An 18,501-nucleotide genomic window follows, 5' to 3' on the forward strand; every position below is an offset into this window, starting at 1 on the left:
TTTGAGAAGAGGCTTCATTGCAGCTCATAACAGTTTCAACTTTTCAGGATTTTCAGCCTCCTCAATGCTCCCATTCAGCAGAGCTATACAGTAACAGAATGAACTAAAATCACTACATAACACTTTTCCTTACAATCACCTTCCATGGCTAGTTCAACATTTCAGCATCCCAGCGCCTGCCCTTTTAACAAGAAACTATTTCACAGTCCGAGCAGACCCTCCCTCACTTGGGGGGACAAAAGCAGAGCTGCAGGTTTTTCCTGTTGGCTCTCCATAATTCAGTTCAGCCTCCTAGAAAGCTACATCAGATACCTTAACACCATAGATTTTAGCATAGAGACTTCAAATATCATCCACTACAGCTAGCTAGTCAAACAGGGGGTTTTATTTCCCCTCCAAATACATTTTATGTGAAATCTGTTCTGCCCCCTATCACTGCAGCAAGGGCCCTACCTCTCTGAGCAAGGTTTTGCTGCTCAGTTTTAGCTCTGTAAATTGAGCTTTAGGCTCCCAACAAACTCCCCAACTCCTACATTGGATTTAGTACACTAAGAAAATACCACTCATTAGATTAGCAAGACTTACCTTCTGAGTAAGGTGCACCCAACCCCTTCCTCCAGATTTAGCTAGCTTACTGCATTTTATTTTTGTTTATCTATCGGTGCTTCTACTTTAATATCCTCCCCTGCTATCCACACCCACCTCACACCACACCTGCTTTAAATGCAGTAGGTCCCACCTGCAAGCTTTTTACACAGATTAGGTGGTAGTGGCAATATTTTAAGAAGTCCTTTCTAGATCTCACATTCTGGAACTGGCTAAGTTGAAGTTTTAAGTCCAGAAGCATTTTAATGTGTTTTTTTTTTAAGGTGCTTGAGAACCCTGAATCAAAAAAGACTATTTTGATAGCTACAGTGCAAGCACATGAAGTAGTTCATGTTTAATTTAAAATCTTGGTTTGGATTTACCAGGATTATTTGTTGAAGTTTAATATTAAAATAAACCTAAGAATACTTTTTTATCATTATCTGTTCCTGATTTATTATATGTAAACACCTTCAAATACTTTAAAGAAAAAACGTAATGGTAATGCAAACTTAATCTTGGATGATGGAAATACGTTTATGTTTAAAAAAGTAACCATTATTTCAAAATAAACATCTGACACTTTCACTAGTGATTTTTTTTTCCTTCCCTGTTCATTTGAAAACAGATCTCTCAGTGCATATATTAAGATCATGATTTTTTTCAGCTGTGCTGCATTTTTTAAAAATACCGTTACTTATGGTCTGTCTCTGCTCCCATAAGGGCTAAATACATTGCTTCTATGCAAATTGGGCCTTCCTATGGCTTTTCAAAGGATTTACTGCTTGACTATATGTTTCATCTTCCTAGAGAACGTCTCAAAATAAGAATAAAAGGCTGCAATTTTTCTTTCTAATAACATGTTTGGAATTATGTACTGCTACTTAGTATGATGCACCAAGCAGCCGCGAACTGTTTGTATTTAGCAGATATTTTTAGACAGTGAGGTAGAACAGTTCCACAGAAATGAGATAAAACGTGCTGATTTTCATAAGGCATGGAACGTGAAAGAATGTGGTCTTGATCCTGTCTACCAGTAGATGTTTTGTTGTTAATTTTAAAGGCTATGTTTTAAAATTAAACATCAAAAATTACGGAAAAATACCACTTGATACTTAAAAAAAATATTTCAAGCATGCTTTTGATTTTTTTTCTTTCCCTGCAAAGGAAAAATTATTTTTCAATAAAATCCGGGTATTTCTTTGCTATCTGTAGTGAGTGACTGCTTGCCTCAATCACTGCGTAGCTCATTATTAGGTTAGCAAGCAGTATTGTGTTTGTAGGTATTCAGTCAGTAGCAGCAAACTGCGGGAACACAGAGTACAAATAATAAATAAGACTTTCAAAATGCATGAGTATTTTAAAAAATTTTATTTCATTTGTACTGAAACAACTGAGTTCTGCTCAAATTTATACAGTCAGTGAAATAATCCTATAAAATGATTTTTCTAGAACGTTACAAGGCACATAAATTACCAAATATAAACATAGAAAAGTAGCCAAAATAATGAACTAAGCCCCCATATGCCTTTAGCTATTTTAGAGGTGTGTGAATGATTTACAAGAATGTGAATCACTCTACTGACAGAGTAATGAATATTTCACATTTGGCATGACCAACAAAATTAAAAATAAGGGGAAGGAAAAGCTCGGATTCAAGAACAGTGTAGTGTTTTGTGACTCAGGAGGGACTAGCATCTTCTGAAGCTCCTCCTTGGGTCAAAGGGCTGGGCATCCTTTACTGCTTCCCTTCGCGGGTTGCAGTCCATCATCCCGCTAGTACAGCTCCATTGTCTGCCAGAGGAAGGGGCAACCTCTCAACTTCCCCATGCTTCTATATTGGGCAACTTTGAAAAAAACAGGAAGGATCTACGTACAGATCTAGCACTGAGCATTGTCTTTAGCTTTAAAGAGTAGAAGGTGTGGGGGGGGGGGGGCGGTTTCTTGGGCTTTCTTTTTTAAAGTCATCAGTTTGGGAAGTTGTTTGGCATGCAACAAATCTTTATATTGTACTGGTTAAGAAAATCTTGCAACCCATAAAAATAGTCAATTTTTATTTCATTTCAAGAGGCATTACCAAATAATTTCCACAAATATTCATTTTCCACCTGCATATATATTTTTCAACTAGCCTAACAGTCAAGGATTCAATGTAATAAGATTTTCATACAAATATATTGTATTGTGTATTTTCTTCCATTAACAGGATCCACTCCTTTATGTAACTCTAAGATACATTCACATATTAAAGAGTAATAATTTGGCTAAAAATATATGTCTATTTCTTATCTGATTGTAGTAATTAGCCTATCAAGGGTAATTTGCTATAAAAGATACAGTACTAGAAATAAATAGTTCTACAATTCAAAGATCTTCAAAATGGGTTGCCATTTCCAGTCTGTCTTAAATTTTCCAAAGTCCTTTTAAAGCAGAAACTAAATTTACTACATTTGAGAAAATAATTTGGACCTACGTACATAGAGTCCCGATCACATGAGAAGCTTATTTCACTTAATCTCCTTCTTGCTTTTGTAATGGGCAGAAACAACCAGATAATTGTCTGGATTCATGTCCCTGAGGGTTGGAGACTTGCTCTGGATTGGAGAAGTTTTCCCATCCACTCGGGAGATCTGCAACATTCGGCACGGGTCATGCTTCAGTAAGTAACCTGCAAAAGTCTCCCATCCTCCTCCAACACGAACCATCACATGTTTGTTGTGCAGCATCTGAAATTACACGTACAGGAAAAAAACACAAATACTCTTGAAAGTGAACCATTCACTGGGAAATCACATTTTTCTACTGGAAAAAACTGTGCTTACTTTAATTAAAAGTCACAGACATATGTTAGTAGTCTGCTTTATAATAAAAGGAAAGGACATTAAATAGTAGAATAGTTTTTATTTGAATTTAATAAGTAAATTATAAAAAACTATAAGAAGATTAGATAGTATTTAAAACTGAAGATGCTCGTATTTTATGTAAACAATGCTACATGTTTTTTTAGTCCTGTAGTACTGAGCGATCCTGTTCTTCATGCATTTAGTATAAATGTGTTACGGAACATGAATGTTTTTCAGATTATTTTTTTGAAAACGTGTTAGTAAAGACACCATCTTATATGTCTTGAAACTGGTTTTTCTTTATAGGATAGGGAACTATAGAAAAGGAGTAGTGAAGGACAAACAACCAAAACAATCACCTCTATCTCCTAAAATATCAAAATAATTATTTAAGAAAATAAAGTACCATTTACTTTAACAATTTAGTATTGCTGACATATATTCTAACTAAAATAGCCTAATACTGTAATTAAATTAGTCTAATGAGGGACATCAGAAATAATATATCTGTAATTGTTTGGAGACACCTCAATTTATGCTGAGTTGTGAAAGAATATACAAGAAAAGTCCCCAGGCTCTTACTAGAGGGCCAGCTCAGTACTGCTTACGCTTGTTTTATTCCACAAACACTGGGGCTTGACCTACAAAGCAATTTCAGGTTGAGAGGGGTATCTAACTGCCAAATTAGGTACCTATCTCTAATATATATCCTCAAGATCCACACTCATTTTCTGCCTAAAAATAAATCAGATTTTTCACCAAGTGCCAATGTAACTTCTCGCGTGTCTGCACCTGTGAGTTCAGCTGGCAAGTTCACTGTCATTTCTCTCCCCTGGTTCTCCATGCAGAACAGTCAAATAAATAGTGAGGTATCATAGTGCAGCATATTCTGTAGAAGCTACATCATAAATCACACATTGAAAAAGGCTTTGATTAGTACATCTCATGAAATGCTAAACATCATTTAGCTGTAGCACCAGAAATTAAAAACTGGCCCTGTAAAAGGCGTGCTAGAAGATGTTTAACATAGTCTGGGTAATGATATTTAGATTTATGGCTGTGATGTGTATATGAGTTCTAGGTGTCCAAAACTCCCTCAGGGGCTGACAGTATTTGCAGGTGAGACTTATGTGGCACATAAGCCTTTTGTAACATAGCACAATTCAGATGAGTACACATAGCATAGAAAACTAAACAAGAAAAACTCTTAATCAAACAAAATCACAGATAATAAAAGGCAAAAATGTAACTCTTAAAAAAGCCCCGAACCAAGAAACATCCCACCTCAGCCTAAAAATATGTTGTTTGACTTGGGTTACGTGAAGAGACAGATTTGCCTGCAGTGATGAAAGCAAGGAAAGCTGTATGACTTTCTAAAGTTTGAAAATCCGGGTAAATTTATACAGAATCAAACTCTTCGTTTGAATGAGCAGCTGCAGATGAAATCTTGTTGGAAAATTTTCATTTAAAACATTTTAATGCAAGGAAATCCTTGTTTCTGCATTTTGATTTTTATGTGAAACAGTGGAAAGTCAGTTCAGCTTTACAGATACTGAAAAATAAAGTTAACTTCTGAGCCATCCCAATAAGAGCACACTCAAGTACTCTTAGTTTAATTAACATCTCTCAGCTGCTGAGACCGTCTGTGCTGTTCTCTGGGTTGTAGGAGCATTACCCTCTGCAATAGCTATACACAGGTGAGGTTTTTCTCTAGATTTACATAGATGTGAAAGCAGAATCAGACTCACATCTTCGCCAATGACACTTTTTCATCTCAAGCTTTGCATATTAGTTTCAAGACTTCATTTTGAACTGACCGTGGTATGATCAGCCTTCAGCAGTATGAGATTTCAATCGTGTCTTTAGTCTGGACAATATATCATGAAAGCAGCAAGTGGTTTTTAAATCAAGTTTGAAAACTGCAGTTCAAATGGTGACACAGCCTTGAGACAACAGTCTACAGAATTTTATTTAGCAACTTTCTCCTCTTTGAACACCTGAAAAAGCATTTGAGAAATGCCCCCAAATCTTTTCACATTAAAACACTCCAACTTTGGTCGGCTACAACATGTGATGCTGCTGTGAGAAGGAGTTAACTGTTGCTGAATTTCAGCTTCCACATATTGTCACAGGGGGGTTCACGTTCCAAGAGCAGTTAGTATCTGGACTTTTGATTAAGAGTTAGGAATGGAAAGTTCACAAAAAGTATATTTGGTTCCATTTCCCTTAGGGACTACTGTGCAGACAAATAAAACCTACTGCTGGTATGTTATTTCCTGATGCTCAGGTTAAATGTACATCTTCTGTCTTTCCCCTCTTTTTTCTTTCTCTTTGTATTATCATACTATTATAAAATTCAGTGAATGCTTGCTTTCTATAGAGACTGGGTTTTCCTACATCCTAAATATAGTCATTGTTCATGCTATGCTGTGCCACAAAAGCACCATTTTACTCCTACAGCCATGTTTTGATGTTAGTAACGCCAGCACAAATCCAGAATAATTCTCTAGCTTCAGAATTGCTCCAGTTTCACAGAAGTATAAAGGATTTCTCACCAAGGGGAAAAAAAAAAAAAAAAAACACAAAAAAACTTGCTCTATTTTCTAACTGAAAAAGCCATTTCCTCCTCAGAATACTTCAGCTAAGATGAAACTTTTGAGATTTAATGATCCACCCAATTCAGCTTTTCTATTGCATGAGAGTTAGATTCTGCAATAATAAAGTTTATTAGTTAAATTAATTAAAAAAATATATTTATATTATCAGTGTAAATAAATGAATGACGTACATGTATTTTCACACTGCTATCCAGGCAACTGAAACTGAGAAAACCCTCTCTGTAAAATAAAATCCAACATATGTTTACGATTGCTGTAGATCTTCATTATTTCAGTTGTGTCTGAACAGGGCTGTCACCAAAGCTGTTCTCTCTAGAATCTGTGTTTAAGTTGAATCTATGGTGAAGCAAACATATGAGAAACCAGATGACCAGACAATAGCATGGCAGAGGGAGAAATTATAGATTGCTTTGGTATGCATCAAGGCCATATCAAGAGATAACATGAAAAACAGTCAATAAAAGTTGGGTGAACTAAGATGTCACTGCAGAGGACTTTGGCATCAAAGTGAAATAAAGTCTAAATGGTTCTGGTTTTCACATAAGTTTAGAGAGCTTTATGACTTATTGAAGAGATACTAGGCTGTATGTAAAGATATTAAACTCATGTAAATGAGCATAGTTTTACTGACTTGAAAAAAATCTGTTGTTTCATAGGAACTGAAAATCTGACCCAATATTGTTATTCTTCATATTATACTGTAACTTTCTTAAAGAATATTTCAGGAAGAGTAGGGATTACACGCTGGATCTGATCCAAGTTCTGCAAAAGCCAATGGAAAGAATCCTACTGACTTGAAAAGAACTTGGGCTGGGCTCTGGAAGCCAAATGCAGCAACATAAAGCAGTTCATAGCCTGGAGTTAGTTGGTGTGATTTTAGGCCAACCTCAGAAACAGCGTAGGCTACATACTGTGAGAATATTGACTATAAAATCCAAAGGTGTTTGGCAAAATAACACAGTGTATCACACCAGCGGCTGTGCAAAGAAAATTTTGTATTCTAAAAGTGAAACATTAAAGAGATTGGGAAACAGAAGAACTGAATACACTTCAATTAATATTTACTGAATATGAGCCACTTAGACTCGCTGTCATCAGTAGATATAATCCTTGTTTCTCATATCTTAGCATTTAGAGGACCTTCTTTGAGAGGTGTTCAGACCTACACCATGAAATGGGCTTCTAGATCAATATATTTTCACACTGACCCCAGAGATATCACAGGCCAACACTAAGGAAATCCCAGTGTTGTAAAGACTTATCCACATGACTGTGTCAGTGGAAGCTGGAAGGCCTCGGCGCCATCACTGCAGGCGTCAAGGCCCGAGATGAGTGCACACGCACACGGTACACTCAGACACAGCACCTCTACCTCATGATTTTGCTGCAACGCCAGCTGATGCTATTTAGGAAGCATTTTGCTCCAGTTTGTCTGTACCATTTATGTTGATCATCTACCCTCGTGACTATGCAAAAAAAAAAAAAAAAAAAAAGAAAAAAAGCTTTCTCAAATCTCAGCATTATTCACTAATCATTCTTAGTAAAAAAAAAAAAAAAGGTGAAATCAGGGTACAAAACTCAGACCCGGATGGGACCCAGATCTGGGCTGTCAGCCCTCCCCAGCAAATTTCTGGGCCTGTATCTAGATTATGCTATTGTTGAATAACGACAAATTATTCCACAGGGCATAGCTCATGTTGACATTTTCATGGGGTAGGATACCTCTTCCATATGAGAGACTATGGTCTCCCTCTGCGTCTTTCTAGTTGTGACCTGAAGGACTGATGTTAGGAGAGAACCTGCAGCCTGTGGCTCTGTGTGTGGCTGACAGAAGGTGAAATCTTGGAATGTGGGGCACATATCTATATGCAAGAGGAAAAAGCATTACTTGGGGACTTGAGACACTATTGCTTCAGAGAACAAGGCTTGTATCATCCAGTGTCAAAATTTTATTCTTTCTCACGGCAAAAAATTTTAATGGTAATCTCTGAAACCAGCAAGATTAGTCCTCAAAATCCCAACAATTCCAATGCTTAGCAGTTACCTAGGTCCTCTTGAAGATGGCCACTGAAAATTCTCACATCTATCATTTAATGCGGAGCCAGGTCTAGCCTGCTGAGGTCCTGAGAAAGACTCTGAAAGACTGGCAATGTGCAGAGAAGCCTGTCTGGCTGTAGGCCTTCAGAGAAGCTCCGATGATATTAGTTCAACAACCTTGACAGTCATCAAAACATACAAAAGTTCATGTTAACAGTCCATCATGTAACGCTAACAGTCCATTCAAACAGGCGATGACTGGGGGCTGGCCCAGAAGAGAGAGGTCCCTGACCACTGGTCTGATAAAGTTTGATGGGTTTGAGAAAAAAAAGTATCAATGGGTTTGATAAAAAAAGAAATGGAGGGAAACTACACAGCTGTGCGACATATGCTGAGAGTGGCTGGCCTCTGATGGGGCAAGCCAGCAGCAGACAGGCGTTTGGGTTCCTACTTGTTCCATGGAGGTTCTGAGGAGAGCTGACATGAGCAAGGGCCTTGAACAAAAGGAAAAGAGCTGCAGTGCTGCCCTGTGGGTCATGGATGAGCAGTACTTAATAGTGATGTTTAGGAACCTCCTATTTCCATAATCATTAATGTTATCGTATTGACAATTTACTCATTTCCAGTAAGTACATGCCTGTGCAGTAAATGCTGTAGTAGGTGACAGTAGAAATTTACACCTACTAAATACTTACTAAGTCTTCTAAATATATTCAAATGAGGAAGTGAATTTTCAGAAACTTGTAGGTAACTGTTGCTACATGGAGTTTTTCTGCTTCCCTGAGAATTCAGTGACCTGAAAACACCATCAAGAATGCATAATAGTCTCCTGATTGATTGCTGCAAGCTACAGTACAGACATTAGAAATACCTTGTTAGCAGAGATAACGCAACTTGGTCTCTAGAGTTCATCGTAAAATTCATAGCAAAATCCTGGAGTACCATCAGATTTAAACACCAGTCAGGTTACATTTAGATACATTTCTATTTTAAAAAATTTACAGCCACTGTAGCATACATACATAGAGTTCACCCTTATGAACACAGGGGATCATGGGAGCAATTCTCAAGATGATATGGAAGAAAACCAGCTTCCAGCTGGACAGCTAGGAAATTTCCCTCCAACTATCCTTTTTCTTGGCTTTCATTCTCCTTTTGTCATTTAATTTGTGTGTGTTGTCTTCTTAGAGAAAAGTTTGAGTCTAATAAAACATAAAGCTTCTTTTAGACTTTTAAGAGCTCACTTATGTGCCTAAGTGCACATCTAAGGAATTCAAATTAAACCTCAACTCCGCAAATCTGAAGAAGTGCAAATTATGTAGCCAATTCCAGATATTAATTATTCATCCACACTGAAGTAATCTACTTACAGTATATTAATGTGTATTTTGACAGGCAACAACCTGAATTATCCTATGATCTGATTGTATTAAGAAAAAAATAAAATTTTAAAAAAAAAAACTTTCCCCACCTTAAAAACAGGAGAAACACACTCCTCATTTTTCCACATCATTCCTCATTAAGTCACATTTTGCCTAGCCCCCCTATTGATATAGGGTTATACAAAACTGTTTTGGATTATGTCTACTCATAAAAGTTCCAAATGATGCAACTTGTATCACTCCAGTCATTACATATGAACTTGTTTAAGGACCCCCTCTGAGTTTGTGTGTTGTCGTTCTAAAACCCCAGAAAAGGAGCCTGCACTTCTCCTCTCTGCAGACACCATGATATGACATGGAAAATAGACAGCTCGCTGGATCATCGTCTCCCTCTCATTTTCAGGGATTTATATGTAGTAAATCACACTAAATGAATCTCACTTAGCTGGAAAAAGCATTATAAAAAAGCTCAGCTTGAAAAAAAGACGTCAAGAGAGCATGCTAATTGCTTGTCACAATATTTCTAGCTGTGCTAGAGTTGGGATTTATAATTAACACACTTTCTGACTTATAAAGAATTTTATTTTAACGTTGTATCTTGGCCTGTATCAAACACATGAACAGGTACCCATCCAGTTTATTGAAACAATCTCTTACACTATGTTCTATAAACAAAAAATGGGACAAAATGATACTTCATAAACAATTTATAACATTCTTTGGTTCAAGTCTAAATTCCTGAAACAAATCAAATGCAAACATTCCTGATTTTATAATAAATATTAAAGGTGAAAAATAAACCAGAATGGAGGCATTCATGAGAGCCCTAAATGTCCATTTTGGGGCACAATAACCTTTATTGCTTTGTGTCAAGTGGTATTTCTCACTGAACAAGAAGCTCAGTTTTCACATAGAACCTAATAAAGTTCCCAACTGATTCAAGCAACACCACCACACTTATATTGTCCATGTCTATTGACTGACATATGGGGTGGAGGGAACTGAAAGAAGTATTGGCTTAAATAGTTGATACAAAAAAAATCACATCAGTGTAGTTCCTGCTGAAATGATTTTCAGTGGCTGCGGATACACTGAAGCCTGATAGATTTTCCAGGTGACTCAGCCATAGAGGCTCACACCAATAGAGCCTTCAAAGCATATATAGGCCAGGCCTTACACTAAATATAGATCAGAAGCCTTCTATAATTCACTGAGTAGTTTTTTCAAAGTTTGCTGCAGATCAAAAGAACAAGCAGATTTCATGTATGCAAATACAAAAGGCATCTAAATAATCATTTGCACCCTCAAGGCAATTTAAACATGAGAAGTATGAAACAGAAAATGGCATGTGTAAGTATCCACTTTTGTCCTTTTCAAAATTTGGCTATCCCTTCACTAGGTCAAACAATCTTCAAAGAGGATGATACCTCTCTACAGACAGGACTTTCATTTAAGAGGTCAGCCAGAGTAAAGACAGAGGTTTTAAGCTCATCCTTATGCTTTTGAAGTTAGAAATATACTAAGTGAGGCTTTCTGCAAAACTGAGCTGAGTACTAATTGTCATACATCCTCCTAGGCAAGAACTGTTAGTATAAGTAGAGTAGTAAACATAAAAGAAGGAATGTTAGTGGTGCAGTATATTATATATAGTGACATCTTCAAGACAAACACTGTCTCTCACTGTCTGTATGGCAACATCCCTGATCTGTGTCTGGTGCCTAAATGCATCATCACACAATAAGGATTTAGGATACAATGATATATTTTGGTACCATTTTCCACATTCACCTCCAAACTGCTTCAGATATGCATGTCAGACTCACACTGATAGTGAGGGTTTTTTCAGCAATGAGATATTAGTATTAACTAATAATGTTCTGTATCACAGACACTGTTATACCTTCAAAGAGGACTTACATCTTTAAAAGAAAAAAAGCTCCCTGTCTTCAAATGAGATATAATGAGATTCATAAGGTTTAGTGGGCAACCAACAGACACCTTTAACAGTCACTATTCTATGAAGGGAAAAATGTTTGCTTTTGAATGACAACAGTGTTTTCATTAAATCATCTCTCCTACCCAGACTTCTGTCGGTTTTCTATTACATAGCTGACCCTCAAAAATGATGTAGAAATTCTTCAGGATTTCTAAAATGATAGCAGTTTATAGTATTATTATACAATATAATATTATGTACTCTAATTTTTTATTATTATAATATTATTGTAGCATAGTATTAAATTAAATATGTATTACCTATTGTTTCACCCTTAAATTATTAACAGATTCTTCAATAAAGTAGAAATGGAAGTGTTTAAATATATGAAGTGAAGACTGACTCTCCAAATTTTGGAAGCCTACTCAATAACAGATATGCTTTTGTCTCCTATTCCCTTCTCCAAAATTAGTAGCACTTTGTATTTGTTTCTATTTGTCATTGAAAAAAACCTCAAAAAAAAAAAAAGATTTCCCATAAGAAAAGAAGTTTAACATCAATGACACAGATGCTCCTCTCTGCGTAAGGGATTTTTTTTTTTTTTTTAAGAAAGGATTAAACTGGGAATTAATAAATTGAAAACTTGGCACAGAATGTAGTGAATTTTGGTGAACAGTAAATGGAGATTTTCTTCTACTTTGCTTATTCCAATCTGACCTGAAATGTAATTTTCCGTGGGTTTTGTAAAATGGATGGTGGTCTCAAAGCTGAGAGCCATTGCCCAATTGTAAATCAAGTCTACTTGTTGATGATCTTAGTGAAAAGATCAGACTTGGCTGAGCCATGATTTACACTTTTATCCTCAAAACTGTGCTGCCAGTTCAGGCCTTTGCCAGTCTGACTGAGGAAGTTTTGGAAGCCAGATTTTTGTTCTTCAATACTGTGTAGTAAAGGTGGCCATTACAGGTATTGAATTATTTGACTGTATTATTTATGTATCCTCCCTTGCTCACAGGGTTTTCTGAGATAACAGAAGTTGACTTCTTGAGATTGTTTTGCATCAACATGAAAATGCCGATATTTAAGTGGCAAAGGGTGAGGTGTTTGAAACACAATGAAGCATTACTTTGCCACAAAACCAGAAGGCTCACTAACAATACTTACAGCATAATGCTTGCAAGCTTCAAAATACTTAAACATTGATATTAAAATGATCCACATAAAGTACATAAGTTAACTCCTGGTCTCCTAGCAGATTAACTAACATATGCACCAAAAGGTCTCAGAGGAAACATAATGAAATCTAATAAAACTGAATGAGATCAGTTACACAGCATTTTCATTAAGCGACTGACCCAGTTCCTACCAAAGTCAACAGGAATTTATCCAATTCTTCAAAATCTATTTTGGGTCATGTTTTTCTGAAATCTGAACCTGATCCTTTTTCTAAAATAAGTATGTATTTTTGTCTTTTCTGAAAAAGCCCCAAGGATAAAGGCTTTAAAACTGTACCCACCATGCCCTTTGTTAATTAAACCCACTCCTTACAAAATAGTCCTCTTACTCTTCTCTACATCTCCAGATATTTCTACAAAAAGATACATAACATCAAATTTTACTTCACTAAATCACACTGCAGAGCTCTCTTTTAGAATTTGAAGAGAATTGCTTTCACTCAACTCGTCCTTACTTATTTGATCAGTCAGACATTTTGCTTGCACGCTGATTTCTTCTTTTTCTAGACTGACCATTCAATCATCAACTGTCCATTTGACAACTGCTGCCACTTGCTAAAACACTCCTTTCTGTGAAAAACTTAAGGAATAGGAGGGCAAGTAAGGCTGACCTGAGATGAGAACACCCTTGTCTCTTGGGCCTCAGATTCTTTTCAAACCTTCTTTCTTCTATTTGCAAGTTCCTGCTAGAGTATCTTTGGACCTCATCTGAGATTTCCACCTCACAACATTTCAATTTAATTTCTCCAATACTTACCCAAGTTGTTAAACTACCTTATCAGTCAAAACTCTTTCTTTATAGTGCTTATGAAACACTATTATAAAATGCCACATTTTCAGCACAGGGCTGATGTTGCAACTGGGAACTGAAGACATCTGTATCCTGCTGAAGACAGAGAGGCACACAAATAAGTGTCTAGTGATTCCACTGAAATCAGATTACTGTAGCTCAAAAAGGCCTCATATATTAACATACCTTGTCAGTATGACCTATATTACCTGGTCACCTCCTGAAGAAAGTTAAAATATTCTAACTCTGCTTAAGTGATACATAATTCATACATGAAGGCAAGTGGAATTCAAACAGGAAGGCAAGTGGAACTTGTATAAACCTTTAAAAATCTGGAGATGGTGTGAACAAGTATATCAAGTCTCTGCATTTCACTCTTACATAGAGCTAAACCCTGCTCCTCTGTTGTTGTTTATGCAGGATGCAAATCCTTCTCACCGAGCATCACAGCAATATGAAATGAAAACAAAAATTCATTTAGATTTAGTCACAGCTCAGCAAACTAGCATGTAATCGGGTTAGAAACCCAATGCAAAGCAGAAAGAGTTTATAAATTGTTCCTAGAGCTATCCTCTCGTTGAGCCACCTATGTGGAAAAGTTGAGATGACTTCTTAGTTACATCCTGGTTTATAACAAAACGCTGCTCAAGGTGGATAGTTTATAAAGGTCTGAAAGAAGCCAGGAAGCATATATTGGAGCACGAAAACACAGGGTATCTAAGCAAACAGAAGAATAGAATGTTAGATGACTAAAGCCTCATACAATCAGAGGGAAATAACAGAGGATAACTAGGACCATGACCTCCCCTTAAGGCAGCCAGAGAACAGGCAAGTAGCATGTTTACAGTGGTACTAGGCATGATGTGCCAGATTTTTCCATTTGATATTATTTCAGCAGAAGATCATACTAGAACAGCACACAGCCTCCCAAAAAGGGCAACAGCAATTGCTGAAAACAATGCTTCTGTAAATCTGATGTAACAGCATACATGGGTACCAATGAAGATCAGCAATTGTGGATTTATCAGAAATACAGTAACAACAGGGTGGTGACAGAATGGGAGAGTAGAAAAGAGGGTGTCCCAGGACGTGGGGATGAGTGAGATGATGACAAATGGGTGACCCAGAAACACGCACTGAAACATTAGCGACAGCAGCACTCAAGAGCCAGGGGAAAGAAAGTTTCCTTTTGACAAACATCTAACAGTAAGCAAGAATAACTCACCACACTGAAACCCTGACTTGATGCAAGACATGGAATATTAAAGGATGGAGAGGGAGATCTCAGAGCAACTAACAGTTATTACTGAAACTATTGAAAGACAATTTAAAGACTCAAAGGACAAACTGAGAGTGTGACCGACAACACTGTCCCACAAATTATGGGATCTAGCATAGAAATGATTTTTAGCTGATAGCCAGTCATCTGAAGAAATGGTAGAGATTGAGACTATGGCGCAATGATCAAGAGAATCACACACGACACTCGACATCGGGACCTGAAGCACATACAAAGACACACATGGAAGGTGGTCAGGGAAACAGAATTTTATAGGAATGGGGTAGGAAAGAAGACAGGTCCACTTGCACAGTAAAGTGAATGGAAATATCTCACTAAGCCCGAGGCACTGAGGAACAATCAGTTGATTAGTGTAGAGGTCCCAGCTTGAGGAGTGCGTTTCTGCAGTCTTTCTACCATTAAAGATACTTAGAACCTGTGAAATAACACCTCACCTTCTGCAAAAGAAAAATAATCAAGCAAGGATTTTTCCCTTTCACATTACAAAAAATGCAACCTCCTCTTGGCAAGAAATGAAGTGAATATGCTCGGTGTAATGGCATAAAACACTAATGCACAGGACTTTCGCCACTTTTCATATACCTCAAGAAGCCATGAATTGGCTTAGAGGTTGAAACCACAGCCATATAAACCCTGCATGGCACAGACACATTAAGGTCAACAGCCTCTTGATCTCTGGAGGTTAAGGAAAAGGCAAAGTTGCATAAAACATTTTTACAAAGGGAAAGCACAGGGGAATGTCAAATTGAAGTATTGTCTGTAGCACAAATGTTGCACTTAACAAAACTAAAGTCTTTATTTCTGTTTTCAGAATATAGCAGACTCATTGAAACAATTACTTAGAGTATTCCTGCCTAACTAACTAAAATCAAGATAGATCTTTGGATGTGTACTGAGACAAATAACATGAGAGTTTGGACATTTGGGATTATCACTCTTGATTAAACTTTCCCTCAAACCTTACTTTCAGTTTCTGTCTGACACAATTTTATAGAATTTGGGAATAGTACACATTTGGTGTCTAATTAACGCTAGACCTTGGTTGCTGTTTGCAAAATGCATCCTGTGTAGGCGAGCACTTTGTGTGCAAGAAATGACTCAGATGCAGACAGAAGTAAATACACTTGTTTATTCATTAAGCAACAAGCGAATATCTGACAAGTGGAGGCTTTTATTTCTTGGACAAGGAGGAATAATGCCAAGAAAAATTAATTTGATGTGGGAGTCATGTTCAGAATGGCATTTGTAGCCAAAGGGACTGTGCATTTCCAAGCACTTTGGGTGAGACCTTGCACCTGACTGGCTCTGAGGGCAATGAAGGTGACATTTCCTTGTTGCTTCCCCTCCAGACATTTCTGTGGGGGCCAGCCACAAAGCAGAGATATTCCCTATCAGCTGAAATGTGGGATATTTAACAGAAATCTAGTTGCTTCTAGCTACAGCACTGACTCGTAAGAAATATTTTATGCAACGCTCAGCAGAAAAGAGGATATGGCAAACAGATTAAATACAGAGAAAGAAATCAGGCAGAGTTTATGAGGTTAAGTGAAAGAGAAAGCGTAAACTGGCAAATGCTGTCTCTGGATGGAGACAGGGAAAACCAGATGTATTAAGATCAAATAATGGGGGGAGGGAAGACTGTCTTTCAGAAAAACCATTTGAAAAATATAAGCATAAGGCTGCCAAAATAAACCTGTGAGTAATTGCTTAAAAAGAAGAAAAAGGCTTTCTTCTTACCTTTGAATTAAAAAAAAAAAAAAAAAAAATTAATTTTCTTAACTGTGGATAGTTAATGTTTCTATTAGCATTTTGAGCCGTGGAAAGTCTCTCAAAAACAAACAGCTAAGGGGACAATTCTGTCTCACTTTCCAAAGTTAAGTAAGTTTTTACCCCTCAAGGAATACCACTGAAATCATATATTGGAGCAGTGAGATATTACTCAGAATGAGTTAGAGAGGCAAAAAATCTAATGAGAACTAAAAATATGAGTTCCGCTTATAAACAGTGCGCAAATTTAAAACAGAAATCTCTTTAAGTAAAAAAGGAATTAATTTTACGCAGACTATCAAGATTCTCTTAATTTACATTCCTTTAAGGATATCAAGTCATTTACAGACTGTATTCATGCACAGTGTGATCATCCATCTAGATTTTGCCACTGATTTCAGCAAATCTAGGATTTCACCATGCAAATGTGCGTGGGTTGCATGTGAACACGCTCGTGTTATAGCACTGCAGAAGTACACGAAAATGTTCTTTTGAACCCTAAAGTGCCATCTGTTTTCTAGCTATTTTCTCAAGACTCATTCCGACTCTCCTAATTTCCTGAATAACAGCCTAAAAAGAGTCAAATAAAAGAAAACATTTCCCACAACCAAATAAAAGTCTCCACCTTCATCTACAGAATTCTTCTCACTGCCTGCCTATGGCAGTGATGTGCATGTGGTAAGTGACACAGACACATTATAAGTCTAGCACAGATTCGTTTGACTTATCACATGCATCCAACTGCAGCAACCTGTATGCTTCCTGAACTCTGCCTAGACGACTTCTTTTTAACATTCCAGTTCGCTTTCAAGTGTATGCAAGATTAATGCAGACGCTGGAGTTAAAATGTTTTATGTGCTTCCTTCATTGTGCACCCATATCCTCAGGGATACCAGTACAGCAGACCCAGCAATAACTCTCCTGCAGTTGTGATCTTTGTAATATTTGTCACAAAAGTGACTGTAGGCCATCTTCCCCAAACCAGTATTCTCCTCAGCGGACAAGACAGGCTCTGACCTCTATAGACAGTAAACCTACAAGAGTGCTTTCAGAAGCAGTGTTGCAGCAGGAGCTTGCCCTAAGTACAGAAAAGCAACCAAGTCGAATGCAGTTTCTCAAAAGCACAGAGGAAAAAGAAGGAGAATTTCCTTATTAGAAGTCATTCATTCCACTTAAAGCATATGACAATCAGGGGTGTTATGGAGATCTGAAGTCCTTGAGCCAAAATAAAGTTTTCAGTATCTGGAATTATATTTTTCCTATCACACCGAGATGCTGATATAAAGCGTTCGTGAACACAAATGGCTCAGAGCTGGAAGGTGAAATCCCTTACCTTACCTGAAAAAACAGCATTTCACATAGACTATAATTCACTAGCATGTGTTTTAAACCACCAGCATCTAAAGGCAATTCACGCTGCTCCCCATAATTCTGGTCCCCTCACTCCTTTCCTGCTTGCATGTCTGGATTTTCTTCCAGTTGAAACCATGTGGTGTTGAAAAATAATATGCCCATCTTTTGCCTCCTATTGAAATAAAAAAGCTGCCAGCTCCTTTAGTGGTAAAAATCAGGACCCATACATTTTAAAATTATGTTTAAGGTATTTTAATTTACCCAACATTCAAAATTAATTTCAGTTGAGATAGGTATGGCAATGTCCTCAAATTGGCTGTTAGTATTTCAGTTTAACATGTTAAGTCCAAAATCATAATACTTTGGAAGAAAAAACCCAAACCACAAACCCCAACATTAAATCATAATCACAACAATTGGCGCCTTTATTTTTCCTAGCTGACTTTCTGAGCTTCTGAAGACCTCAGGTCCAAGAAGGTCAGTGAGACAGGACGGATCAAGAACTGGATGCGTGATTGACCATTATTCCAGTTTGTATGACTGATGTTCTCCATGATCCTGAGATATTCATTTCATGAACACACTCTTTTTTCTTTCACTACCCTTTCACTTACTTTATCTAATCTGATCATCCGAAAACCTAAACAGAATCAGC

General features: G+C 37.1%; 1 protein-coding gene across 1 annotated transcript in view; it reads right to left on the reverse strand.

Moving 5' to 3' along the window:
* Positions 1 to 1,938: 1,938 nt before the first annotated feature.
* GAS2 (growth arrest specific 2) overlaps positions 1,939 to 18,501 on the reverse strand; it is an 86,307-nt gene continuing 69,744 nt past the window's right edge. Inside the window, exon 7 of the mRNA XM_074884818.1 lies at positions 1,939 to 3,311. Coding sequence (XP_074740919.1) covers positions 3,093 to 3,311 — 219 coding nt within the window. The 3' untranslated portion in view covers positions 1,939 to 3,092. The remainder of the gene's footprint in view (positions 3,312 to 18,501) is intronic.

Source organism: Strix uralensis, chromosome 15 (assembly GCF_047716275.1).
Source record: "Strix uralensis isolate ZFMK-TIS-50842 chromosome 15, bStrUra1, whole genome shotgun sequence".
Lineage (NCBI taxonomy): Eukaryota > Metazoa > Chordata > Aves > Strigiformes > Strigidae > Strix > Strix uralensis.